At 42.6% G+C, this 14003-nt stretch overlaps 2 protein-coding genes across 2 annotated transcripts in view; both read left to right on the top strand.

Moving 5' to 3' along the window:
- Positions 1-597, top strand: part of znf609b (zinc finger protein 609b) — a 135435-nt gene extending 134838 nt beyond the window's left edge. The window contains exon 9 of the mRNA XM_083652880.1: positions 245-597. Within this exon, the coding sequence (XP_083509006.1) occupies positions 245-288 (44 nt within the window). The 3' untranslated portion in view covers positions 289-597. The remainder of the gene's footprint in view (positions 1-244) is intronic.
- Positions 598-6023: 5426 nt separating this feature from the next.
- The window catches only part of LOC310791059 (GRAM domain-containing protein 2A-like), a 42284-nt gene continuing 34304 nt past the window's right edge, over positions 6024-14003 (top strand). Inside the window, exon 1 of the mRNA XM_083652775.1 lies at positions 6024-6138. The gene's annotated coding sequence lies outside the window, so the exon portion shown is untranslated. The remainder of the gene's footprint in view (positions 6139-14003) is intronic.

Below are 14003 nucleotides of genomic sequence, written 5' to 3'. Positions count from 1 at the left end.
CTGCGTTGACACCTAGTGGCAGCTCTCGCTCTTGCAGCTGAATATTTTTGGATCATTATTTAATGTAGAGTACGGGGCAGACAGGCACATTAAAATACACGCACAATAAATCTTGAACAGAGAATGGTTCTATAGGTTTCTGCAGCATTTATTATGCAGTGCAATTGTTTTGTTTACATTTGTGTCGATGAATTGTCAGTAAACTTGACATTAAGTCTGTCTTCTTTTGATCTCTTTGTCACAGGGAAACCTGACCGTCACACCTCCACCCTGCAAAGATTCATGTGACTGGCTCACATGAGAAGAAGAAGATCTCCCCCTGGGTGTTGTTCCCTTTTAGACATCAGTTGAATGGTGTTTCTATCGATATTTTTAGTTCTTCTGCCCCGAGGCCAGAGGCAGTTTGTCATCCCCCCCCCCCCCCCCCTAGCGAATGAACCCCAAATTCTCAAACCTTGGACTGTAACAGAACTGATACAAGCCAGGTTCAAAGCCATCGCTCTGCCCCCCCCGTCACGCAGAGGAGACACAACCCGCTGACGATCTAGTCTTTGCACTGTCGACAAATGCAATGCAATGCCGAGACTAATGGACTGCCAGAACAGCTTTTTTTTTTTCTTTTTCTTCTTCTTCTTCTTTTTTGACTGCATCGTTTTTTTTTTGTCATGCGCAGAAAGAAATTGGCAGAGGGGGATTTTGTGGGGTTTTGGGGCGGCTGATGGGGAGAGAGAGAGAGGGGGAGTCAAACTCAAATAAAGACTGACAAAAAAAAGTGAATCATGTTGAAATGATTGAAACTATATGTCTTTTGGCTTATTGTATGCCGTGAAACAACAGTATATCCTTAACTTGACAAAAAATGTTTGGCTATATTTCGTGGGGAGAGGGAATATGGCGATAAGCTGCTTTCGTCAGAGACTTTAAAGAGCCTGAGATTGAAGTTTTCATTTTTCCACCATCATTGAATAATTCCCCCCCATCCTCACTGAACCTTCAGTTCTCGTTTCAGGGATGATGTCATGTCGTGGGAAGGGACCGCATACACCTCAATGGAGAATAAACACTATTCATGTTTTGTTTTTGCTTACATGTTTTCTTTTCTCGATATTACTTTAATTCAGTACTCTACTCCATATCATTGTGTTCATCTTTGAATGTGTGTGTCTAATGCTGGTATTCATGGCTGTTTTTCTCCCCTCACACTGAAACGGCCACATCTATCCCCCTCGCTCACTCTTAACCCACAACTCAACTTGGAACAGTTTGTTAGCACGGTTTTGTTATCTAGCTTTTGGATCACTCCCAAAAGCTGGGTCCAATGAGTCTTGGTCATCATTCTCTTGGTGTCAGTTGGCACCTGTGTGCTGTCATTGTAAGGTCAACTACTGGCCACATCGGTCATAGCAGCAGCGAGGAATGACCTTCAAAACCGGTTTAAACTGCTACTATTACGGAAACAAAATATGAACCACTCCGACGCAGAGAATGAACTGACCAGGGGAGGGCGGTAGAGAGAGAGCGAGCGAAGTGCTTGAAGCAGAAATGGAACTGGGTAAAATGGGACCTGGATCACGCACACATGACTGATATAGATAAGGCTCTTTGTGTTGCCCCATCATCCAAATAAAGACGTGCTTTGCTCTAGGCTTTCCTCTGGAAGCCACGCTGGTGGTGCAACTCTGATCCAAGATGGAGCCCTCTGTGGATTCGACCGAGTCTGGCCAACATCAGATTTATATGAATTGTGGCTGTTACATCGTGGTCATACTGTAAAACGGTCCTCTTCCAACAGAAGTCCCTCTTGGCATTTAAATGATCTTTCATTGTTATTTTTCTTCCCCCCTCTGGTGCCACCCTGTGGTCAGTTGTGATTGTGAACAGAGGTCTTGGTGTTTCTCGTGCGCATCAAAATGAGAGCGGGGTATTGGCCATGTTGTCAGCAAAGTTTCGTTTACTTTCAGTAACGTCGTGCTTCTACAATTTCATCGGATTTGGTTTTATGATTACTTTTTAAGCGTCCATATGTTGTAGTTTCTTCATTAAATATGTGTTCGAGAAGTTTAGTACGCCACCGATTAGTCTCAAGTTCAAAACCCTTTGGAATGGTGGATGTTATAATACCAGTTAGCTGTTTGGCTAGAACACTACTCGTATGTAGGAAACTGCAGCTCTTGATTTCCGGGCGTGGGTTCTAGGACATTCCACGTAAAACGAGTTGCCAGTTTCTCGTCCCACAAACGTTTGCAGCAGGGTGGTATATGTTTGACCTTTGACCTTTTGACCCTCTCAAAGCGGGAACGGCGGTTTTGACACGAGCGAGCTGAATGTGGTGGTCTTTGACTTGTACTTAATCTGTAAGGGTAAATCTAGGCAGCTGTGATGTTGTCATTAAAGTCAGTGGATTTTTTAGTACCAGCAGGCTGCATACATATAGTTTCTATCCGACAATGGTTGTGACAAGTGCATTTGTTCTCTCTCAGAGTAGTAATGTTATCTCAGTAGTAAAGCAAAAACCCAGTGAAAAATCATATATACTAAAGTGTATGAAAAAGCCAGAAAAGTAATGTTTGCTATCGACTTATTTGGAAAGTGCTTGGCTCTGTATTTTGCAGGACTGTATTTGTTTCATGGTGAAGAGTATATTTATTGGCCAGCAGTTGTCTCAATTGGTGCCTATAGTTGAACATTCTCCTGTGAAAAACGCAGAGACATTTTGCTCGTTTTTTGTCCTTTTCCTGACCCGCCTACTGTCACTCAGAACCCCAAAGTACCGACACCGGTGCTGGCAAGGATGTTTACAATGTCTTCATTTCTTTCTATGTGAGATATTCAGAACTCGTCCCCCTCTCCTCCTCCTCCTCCTCCTCTCCCCCCTCCCTTCAGGAGTTTGTGTAAAGTGTACATTACCATGGTTCTTTTTTTATACAATACTCTGTAACTTGCCTTTGTAAATTTGGGCTGAAAAAAAATAATAAATCTTTTTATGAGACAATCTTGCCCCTGGGAACTGCTCACTTGCTCCTGGTCTGACCAAAAACAATCAATAATAACTGTGTTTAACGATGGTAATATCCTGCTTTACGAGCCCTACTATGTAACTGGAAGTGGAAACGACAAAGCTATGTCTGTGACGTTAGGCATTCCACAGTTGTTCATTCATGAGTTCAATGTATGAGTGGGGGGTTTCACATACATTTGAATGTACACTATGGTGCTAGAGTAGAAACACACCAACGCGGACACGCAGACTGCACTGTGGCTCTTTGGCCACAGGAGTGCGCTGTCTTAAAGAGGCCGCAGTCGGCCTCCCTACTGTTAAGGTGACAACATCTCGTGACAGGCCGGGTCCACGTCCCTCTGAAAAGGTGTTTATGTTCTAAGCATAACCTTTAAGCCACAGGCAGTGAGGCATTCTCCTCCACAGCATCTCACTCTCAAACACACACATTCTTAACCCTTTCTTCTTCTGCTGCTGCTGCTGCTGTGACCTTCATGTCCACCAGGCTGTTAGGAAACCGTTAAGTGTCCCTGAACGCACAGTGCTCTCCGTACACAATGCATTAACATAATACAACCGCGGATGGTGATTACGCCGGGGATGATTTTGTTTGCGTGTAAATGTGAAATCTGATTATCCTTTATATACTCAGCTTTGGAGAGGGAGGGAGAGAGGGCCAGAGGGGTTGGCTAGGGGAGAGATTCAAAAAGAGGATGATGTGGTGGTGGGGGGGGGGTTGAGCTAAAGACAGCAATGTGCTGAGCCAATGGCTTTTCCAGAGAGCAGCTGGCTGCCTGGCTGGCATCGGGACGTGGGCACTCGGTGGAGGTGGAGGGATACCTTGAGCAAAAGGCTCTGCTGCCTGTCTGCGCTCGCTCCAGGACGTCCAGGGCTGAACGGGGGGGCCGACTTCCAGGAGGGGTTCATTCATGGGATGCACCATCTACGCAGCCAGCAGCCCTGAGGCCCTGCCCGCCGATGAGGAGGACACCTACTACCAGCTCCCCCACTACTGCCACCACCCCCATGCTAACTGTGGCCAGAGGATAGCAGCCAGCAGAGCCAGGTCAGTCTGCAGCACTGTCAAGCACATGAATACAAGTACAGTAGATTTTGTTAAAATTATTTTATTTATTTATTTATTTATTTATATATTTTACATCTGTCTACCTTGATGACTGAAATGAATCTACACAGACATCTTAGGTGCACTTGGCGTGTTTCAGGAAGCACCCTGATGAGGTGAATCCAGGTAAAAGCAATTATCCCCTCATTGGTTTTCCTTAATTAAATCTACACCAATCACAAAAGGAGATGTAGATAAGAGAGGCAGAGGTGAGAAGGATTTTCCAGCTTTGAGACAACTGAGATGTGGACTGTGGTCCAGAATCATGGAGACCTTGTTTGATTCTGATTCTGAACCATGCGGGGAAACTACTGGGTCTATTTTCATGAAACTTGGTGGAAGGGTGTAGTAGCATGTGCCAATGAATAACCCATTCCATTTTGGAGTGGGTCCAATCCGATTTTGGTGAAGGAAGGGGCGGGGCTATGGGAAAAGGCCATAGCTCGGGATAGGAAGGTCATAGAGAGTCGGGGGTTCGAGGGGCGGAGGAGGGAGGGGGAGTGGCTGGAGGGGTGTGGGTGGGTCAGGGTTAAGGTTCCGATCATGTGACTCACAAAATTTGCATATCATCATAGCAGACTGGAGGGTTGGCCCTGGTGGAGGTCTGCGCTCTCCGAGTGCACTTCTAGTTAGTACGGTTTTACTTTGAAATTGTGTTTTTTTTAAAGCAGAGGCCATCTGTAAGCTGATCAGCTCATATAATGCTCCCATGTGTATCTAACAGCCTCTTGAACCGACACAGCGCAGATTACCTCTGCCTCTCTCTCTCTCTCTCTCTCTCTCTGAAAGTGAATTCACTCCTAGGGGACATAGTGAAGTTTTATGCTTGAATCTTTTAATGTTGATATCAGTATGCCTCCCGTGCCGGTGAGCAGCTTCTGTATATTCATAGCATCCATAGACTCTAGAGAGTCCTGTCTGCTCTTCTCTCTTTACAAGCCCTGCCCTGTGGCTGCTGTAGGCCTGGGCTCAGGCTCTGAAATACAGGGGCAACAAAGCGCTATAATGATAGTAATCCTATAATAATGTTTACTGGGATGCTATACAAATAGCACAGCAAAGCTACAAGTCCCTTTCCCTATTGGAATACTACAGTTATACTGTAACAGAAAAGGTCATTAAATTCACTATTGAATATCAGATACACTGGGAATCAGGGTTGGTTGGGGTCAATGAATGAAAAAACTCACCAATTCCAATCAGGTTGAGGAATTGGTATTTGGAACGACTACAGGAAACAGAATTGATATAGAATTGGAAGAAATTCTGTGAAATTCCATGTTTTTGTTTTTTCTTTACCACTATGACACATTAATAGCTACAGTGAACATCATTTCTCTTTGAGGTGGTATTTGATGCATAATAACATAACATGTAGGCTAGCTAGGCTAATTGTAACACATATTGAGTGTTTTTGATTTGTATGACTTTATTTGATCCGGTTCGTAATGTTTGATTTATAATAAAGTCAAGGAAAAAAAACTGCCTCCAAATCCAGGATCTGGATAGGAATGTACAAAACATTCTCAATTCAATTCGTGAATGAGCCCCTGGTATCAGTGTTACAGTGTTGGTTTCTTTAGGGCATGCCTGATATTAATCTAGTGGTATTTAATCAACAGTGAGAGGTTGTTCGGAGGAGCGGCTGGGGGAAAGAGCACTCAGCCTATTTGCATGTACGCGTATAATCCCTCGACAGTGTATTAACACACACAGCCAGGCAGGCAGGCAGGCATGCGTCTGACTGGGCTGGAGGTAAACTCAACCCATCTCTCCAGGGTCACACTTGCTGCTGCGAGCTTTTACACACACTACACTACACTACAGTCAACACGACACCGCTTTAAGTCATTTCAACCGGCCGCGATGTTTTCGTTTCTGACGTCTTTTTTCGCCGTAGAAAAACACACAATGCTTCTTCGCCTGACAAATTCAGTGGAGCTTTGAAGAGTTTGCTGGATCTGGAAGAAGCGACGCAACGGTGGAAAGAGTCGCGGCGGATTGAGAGCTACAGGTACGTTGACCAATGTCCATTCCGCCAGCTATAATAACGATGTGACTTCCGGTTTCAAATTTAAAAATAAAACACTTGCTGGTGTATGGACACAACTAATATCACTGCAATCCTACGACAAGTACGACAAATGACATTGTATTGTATCTCATTATTACCAATCATTATTCGTCCTGCTGTGTGCGCGGCAATATTTTTTTTTACGTCCGAAGTGAAAGGTTTGAACTTTTATTGTGATGGCAAAATAGCCTTTCTTCCGGTCATATTCGAACTTTCTGTGGCTAACTTGACGCCGATTTGTTGCTCTGGGGAAAGGCACGAAAGTACAGACATCAAAAGGCAAGTGTTTATGGTTAAATTCATTTGAGGGGCAACATCACGGACAACACGCAGCATATAAGCAGTCGTGTTCGACATACAAATATGGAGAGAAACATCTAACTACCGGTATGCACAACCTTGTTCTTTTTTTGTTGCTGTCACTTTGACAGAGGCTACTGGTGGCTAGTAGCTCAACTTCTCAGTCTGTAGACCGAACGTTACTTTAGGCAACTCAAGTAGCTAGTATGGCTAGTAGCCTCAGTAGGCCTGCTAATAACCAGTGTGATGTAGTGGTAAATAAATAAATAAATAAAAAATGACGGGTAAACTACCTCCAATTAATGATCATTATAAGGCAATACAACCACCACCAATAATAATAAGAATAATCATAATAATAATAATCACAATAACAAAAATGTTATTTTATAGTATTATTATTATTGGTATTGGTATTAGCATTATTATTATTACACTATTATTATTATTACACCATTATTATTATTATTATTATTATTATTATTATTATTATTATTATTATTATTTTGAGAAAAGTATTCATTTGTCCCTTTCTTCTAACCCCATCCTTGTCTTCATATAACTTACACCAGGTTGATGCTATTTAATTACTATGATTTATATAAGCTATGGCTCTTTATGGAGTCCAGGGACCACCAGGGGTCCTTAAGGGGGTCTCTAGCAAAGTGATGAATTGTTAAACTTGAGCATGATTTCATTTACAAGATGATAACACAATTAGAGAATGTAGAAGACTGATTATTTATTTGTTCATCCTAGTTTCACTGTTATCTCTCGAGCTATTGATGCAGATAAGCATCAGGAAAATCATACCTAACAATAATAATATTCTCAGATTCATGTCCGAGAGGCTCCAAACTGTTACCTAGCAACACAATTGTGAGAAAACTGTCTATACCATACAGTGAACAGTGATTAGGTGTCAGCCTTTACCGTCAGTTTACCTCGTGTAGTGACATCATCGTGTAGTGACATCATCATCGTGTAGTGACATCATCGTGTAGTGACATCATCGTGTAGTGACATCATCTACTTCAACCCATCTAATTTTACTAGTTGTTGAACAAAACATGCTAACCCTTTATCAAGCAATATGGCCTTCAGTAGCCTAATCATAAGATTTGCCGCCTTGTGTAGAACTTATCAGCAAAGGCTGTTTTGAGGTGCTTGTATAACGGGCTGATTATTTCAGCAGGATGTTGATAGACATGTTGATCTCAGAGTCCAAAGGCTAAGCGTCTGCTGCAGTGTCATTAGATCAAATATAATGATACAACAATGTACAACAATACTACAAAGAGAATCAAATTAGAACTGGTACTCAGACTAATAAAACAAATAAGAAGGGGGAGGTGGGGGGGATCCTAAAATGCCAAAGTGACCCAAAATAAAGTGCAAAAACTAAAAAGTGGGTATAGACCATCATCAGTCCCCCCCCTTTTTTTTTTCATGTTTTGGGTTTCCTCCTTAATAATTCATTCATTATGTGTGTGATGTTTGAACACACACGTGAGAGAGACCTCCAAAATCAAAGGACTTTTCCTCACAGCGCAGTCTCTCTAATAAATAGAAGACAAACCCATCTCCAACTTCCTTCCTAGGCAAACGAGACCTTCTCTGGTGCACAGTCACACACCCGATGCAAATGAAGCACACGTCATTTCTTCTGCTGACAAAGCGGTGTGCTTGTATGCCGTCGAGGTGATGAGCTTCTCAAAGGGTCTATTAAAAAGCTGCGGAAGTGCCCTTTATGGCGAGCGCTAAATCACCAAGGTGCACGGCAGCCCAACTGATAGGGACGTGTGTCGTATACCTTATCAAACTGTCAGTAGCTGTAAAATAAATACTACAGCTCAGAGGATTTATGACGTTTTCATGTCTACACCACCACATGCAAAATTGTAATTCAATAGTTAGTCTATTCATTTGTTTATACCTGCTTGGATAATTTTCAAATCCAGTGGTTTACCTGTAGGGCCGGGCGATAATTCAATGTTATCCTTTATCGTCTTTCAGTAGAATCGCATCGTGATGATGTGCTGATTTTAGCATCATGACACATAATTCTGCTGTAAAATGGATGATAATGAGCTCATTTTATTAGAAAACATTGACAAAAGGAGGTATGGTGGGATTATTATTTGAAAATTTCAGTTATATATGAACATGCGCAATAAACACGTCGCAAGACTGCTTGAAATGCAACGAATAACAAACAAAAGAAACATTTTATTTACACACGCCATCCATTCACACTCATGCATGTTTTGTCTTGTGTAGTAAATTCAGCGCACAGTACACCTATGCCTTGCAGCGGTGTGCACACGCTCCGCACACGCTGTGTGTCGTTTCAGCTTAACAGAGAGCCATGCTTGTGGGCGTGTCATAGGCCAGGGGTTTTCAAAGTGGGAGGCGGGCCTCCCCAGGGGCGCTCCAAGCAGTTTCAGGGGAGGCTCAGTGAATGGAAGTGGAAAAAATATTACATTTAGTTATTCAAAGGAGATCTCATAGAATAGCATAAATGTGTGTGATTTGTTTGAAGAGATAGTTCAGAGATACAGTTTTTGGGAATTTGCCTATTTTTCAAATATCCCATAGGAATTGAGTGGGGGGGGGGGTCTCTTTTTTCCAAGCTTTGTCTGGGGGGAGGCCCACAGTCTCAGACTTTGAAAACCCCTGCCATAGCTATATGCATATTTCAACATTTGTTTATTTATCGCAACTCATATCGTCATCGCAATATTGAACAATGTTATCGCACATCGCAGATTTTCCTCATATCGTGCAGGCTTACGCTCGTGCAGCGACCAGGACTCATCATACCCCACCGGCTTCCCACCCACAGACACGGCCAATTGTGTCTGTAGGAACGAACGTCTGACGAAACCGAGAATTGAACCCAGGTCTCCACGGTGGTAACAGTAATTAACCTTAATTGGTGTCTCCACCTATGCTGTGTGTTGGTCAATGGGTCCATGAATTTGAGGGAATTGGGCCTGAAAAGTCCTTGAATGTGGTGTTTAAGAAGGTGTGGCACGCAACCCTGGATGGAGAGGGGGAGCGATGGGAGGCCGTGTTGATGAACCGACACTTTCAGCAAATCCACCTCTATAAATGGAGGGGAGAGCATCAGACGCCAATGACGCAAGGGTTGGTGGTTCGATCCCCGCTCCCTCCCAGCTGCTGTCGCTGTGTCCTTGGGCAAGACACTTAACCCTCCTTGCTCCCGATGGTGTGTAGGCACCCTGCGTGGCAGCCTGCCGCCATCGGTGTATGAATGGGTGAATGTAGACTACCTACTGATTGTAAAGCGCTTTGGATAAAAGCGCTATATAAATGCAGGCCATTTACCATTTACCATCAGACGTTGATTAGCCTCACAGGTTGGGACAGGGAGCTAGTTGATGAAAGAGCCACTCTAATTCATCTGCGTCTTTAAAACACCTTGGCGACATGAGGCCAGAGGGCACGAGAGACTGGAGGCAGAAGCTCTTTCTCAGCGGTCCCAGAGGCTAGCGAGCTTAACGAGATTACAGTTAATTGGATCGGAGGCCGCCTTGTGTGACGGCGCAGAAATGTTTGTCTCCCGAGACGAAGGGGGACGAGGAGGACAGGGAAGAGACAGGGACGAGGCCCGCACCGATTAACATTCACATCAAGGACAGTTAGTCCAGACCGGGACAGCGCCAGAGAGAGGGAAGGAGCCGCGAGGTCAGTTTCTCTAGAGTTCTTTCTGCTCTAACTTAGAAACAAACATCACAGGCTAAATTTCACTTGTATGACAAGTTGGGTTGTTTACTTGTTTGTGTTGGTAAGCAATGTGAAACACTGCCATGATGTAGGATAGATTTGGTCATGTATGACATTGTGGGTCATTCATGTCATCATACATGTAGGGAAAACACTACTGACATGTTGAGACAAATTTGAGTTTTCAAAGTCAAAATGTGTGTTTACCACAAGCTGACAGTTCTGGTTTAAAAAACACACATTATCATTTATATTCAGCAGTGATGGAAAGAGCACTATAATGTCCTATTCAAGTAGTACTGTTACTTTTCTGATATTCTGTTGAAGTAGAAGTAAAAGTACTGTAAGACGTTGCTAATTTAAAATGTACTAAGTTTCATTTTAGACAAGAGAACATTGTTGGATGTGGTGTTTCCCATGCTACCCTAAAAGGGCAAGAGGGCGGAGTTAAAACTAGAGGCTTTTAATTGGACAGTTTGGAATAAAGTGCACAAAGTGACGCCATATTTCTCTTCTTTGCTGACTGAACATTCACTGTAACATAAAGACAGGAAGTCGCACACTCAACCGTTCACTACAAATGGCCTGATAGTTTGTCAGTTTACAATGGTCCAGTTTCTGTTGCCTATGGAGAATCTACTGGGTGTGATTTAAAATGTGGTCAAGTAAGCTACAATAAAGACCCACCAAAGTCAAAAATCTGTTGTTCTTCTTGTTCCTTCAGTTGGACGTCTGAGCTTCACTGTGCAGAACGATGTTTGACACTAGAAGACTGTTTCCACAGTCGTCTGCAAATACTGGAACCAATCCCTGTCCAGTATCCAGCAGTTAAAGCCCTCGTTTGTATGCCGTGATTGGCTCGTTATGTTCTAATCTAGAGCATACATGGGCAAACTACGGCCCGCGGGCCGGATGCGGCCCGCGTGCGCCACCTGTGTGGCCCGCGATGGAATTGCATTTTTTTTTTTTTTTTTTTTTTTTACACAGTGCACCTGAACGCAACATGCAAGATACCCGCTGAATAAGTGTCCAAATGTTCATGTCATTCTGGCCAATACTCCACTTCTGTTATAGCATTTCAGTCTGGAATATGGAATATCTTTCAATAATCTTTATGACTAAAAGGCTACATTGAATTAGAAATTTAAATAATTAACTCATTGGTTTTGGATTTATTTAGCTTCAAGACTGCATTTTTGTTCGTGTGACCCTCAACACAGGCTTTGATCATCCCGGGCCACTTACTGATACTTATGCTTAAATTAACCCACTCATATTCTGATTTATTTCAAGAAAAACATTTTGGCTAGTGGAAATCCTAATTGGCTGGTAACTTTAAAATCTAGCAGCCATATTGGCAGGTGGTCAAAAAAGTTATTTTCAAGCCCTGAGAGCAGGTGCTGACATAGGAGCGAGTGAGTGAGAAAAGGATGAAATATTGGTGGTTAAGACTGAATAATGACATCACAACTGTTAATTTAAAATTAGTTATTCCTCTAAACGTGGCTTCAAATGCACCAAATTTTTCACGCTGGCGCCGTTCGGCCCTCAGCAAAACCTGGTAGTGAGGACATTTTTTGTGGCCCTCTCTATCATCAAAGTTACCCATCCATGGGTTACGGCATGACAATATTTGTTCCGCCCCCGGCAACAATCTGGGTTTCTCATGTGGCCCCCCATGAAAAATAATTGCCCACCCCTGTTCTAGAGATAACCCTGATTGGTTGCTTTGCGATTTTTAACAAGGCAGAATGAGGCAAAGTTAAGGATTTTAACAAGACATTTTAACCTTTTTTTGTGGGGAAAACCATCAGTTACAAGTTATTATTCAAAAGTAGAGTATTTGTGACATACGTCTTAAAAGTAAAATTACCGACTATACAAAAAGTACAAGTAGGCTACACAACAAAGCTACCCAATTCCAGTAACATGAGTAACATGTAATTAGTTAGCATGTAATTAGTTACCTCCACCCTTGTTTATCAGGGTAGAGAGAAACATTCAGATTTGATTCAGGCAGCTTTTTGAGAGTTGGAGTTTCAGCAGAAACTATGATTTCCCCCCCACACCCTTCTGTGTCTCTAAATGACTGCGATGGACTAATCGAAACAAACTACCATAGTTTGACAGAATTGACACGTAGCTTTGCTTAAGCCAGCCCACAAACTGACCAGCGATCAAAGTGACAAGTCAGCAGTGTTGGGCAAGTTACTTTCAAAATGTAATATACTACATATTACTAGTTACTTTCATTTGAAAGTAATACGTTACTTTACACTATTACTGTCTGTGTAGAGTAACTCATTACTTATTACACTACTTTGGCATTACTTTCACCAAAATAACAACAGTAACAGAATGACATCGCCGCCCCGGAACCATCCCGGAAAATAATTTCAACCGCCTTGAAATCAGTGTAAACAATCCAAAATTCTAAATGTTATCCTTTTCCTTTGTTATTGTCATCTATAGTGGTTATTTGCATAAAAACAGACAGTTTGATTAGGAAATGATTGTATCTTTATTTAAATATGTGCTTTGATTTGAAAAAATATAACTCAATTTGTAACTTGAGTTACTTGACAAAGTAACTGGTATAATATTACTGAAATCCTATTGGTAATAAGTTATATTACTGAGTTACTGCCAAAAGTAATATGTAATATATTACTTTTGTAATGAGTTACCCCCAACACTGCAAGTCAGCAACAGTGTTTCTTTTTGCAGCTTGTGGTACAGATTGGTAACTAATTGATTTGATCGCTATCAAATCAATTAGTTACCAATCTGTAGCATGTAGCATGATGTAGCATGTAGCATGATGTAGCATGTAGCATGTAGGGCTGCACTGAATACCAGCATGTGGATTTCTTTGATCCATGCTGCCTCGTGGGAAAGAAAACTAGTAGACACATGGGTTGTGTTTGTGTGTGTGGCCGTGACAAAGAGAAGCATGATATTATGTGTTATGCATCAAATGTCAGTGACTCTCTGCTCAATGGAAATTCCCTAATCTATAATTACAAAGTAGAGTATAGCGCAGATGATAGGACACTGATACAGTACGTGTCGTTTGTAGGGGGACGACTGAGAGGCTGTTGGATCACAAATCACAGGTTTTGGGTGTAGCTGAGCGACAACATTCATTGTTTATTTTTGGATTTTGTTTTGTTTTGTTTTTGATCATTTGTTGAATGCCGTCTCCAGGAAACCAGATTAAAAGCAGACTATTGCTTAAACCCAGACTAAACATCTTTCCACTGCCAACACCTTTTCCTCACAACGTCTCACGTCGTCTCACAGCCGCGAAGGAACCAAAAATGTTGGTTCCTTCTCACGCTGACATCAGGAGTGATTATCCGTTTCCTAGGGTTCTCACACTACCAACAAACCTTTTGTGAATGATGATGTAACCATCCCCAGTGTCAAGTCAGATGCTGTGTCACCTAATAGCTGACGCAACTGATTATACCCCCACGGACACCGCGTGCTGCCCGAAGAATGATGTAAGGCCCGCCCCCAAGCTGTCAGTCAACCGCCTCAGAGGCCCGCCTCCTCGGCCTGCTGAGAGTTACAGTTATATGTGCCGTTAAAGATGAGTTTGGCTCAGGAGGATGTTGTTACGATGATGCGCTTTGTAAATACTCAATTTGCCATGTAGGTTTTCATGGGTTTCTCCGATGTCTTTGTACTCAAGGTCTTCACTTCCCACCAGTAAGTTAGCCTGGGTAAAGCCAGCCTCCACGTGACCTCTA

This window comes from Poromitra crassiceps (genome assembly GCF_964638095.1).
Source record: "Poromitra crassiceps genome assembly, chromosome: 16".
NCBI lineage: Eukaryota > Metazoa > Chordata > Actinopteri > Beryciformes > Melamphaidae > Poromitra > Poromitra crassiceps.
The sequence above is the reverse complement of the archived record's forward strand: the minus strand, read 5'-3'. Positions and strand labels throughout refer to the sequence as shown.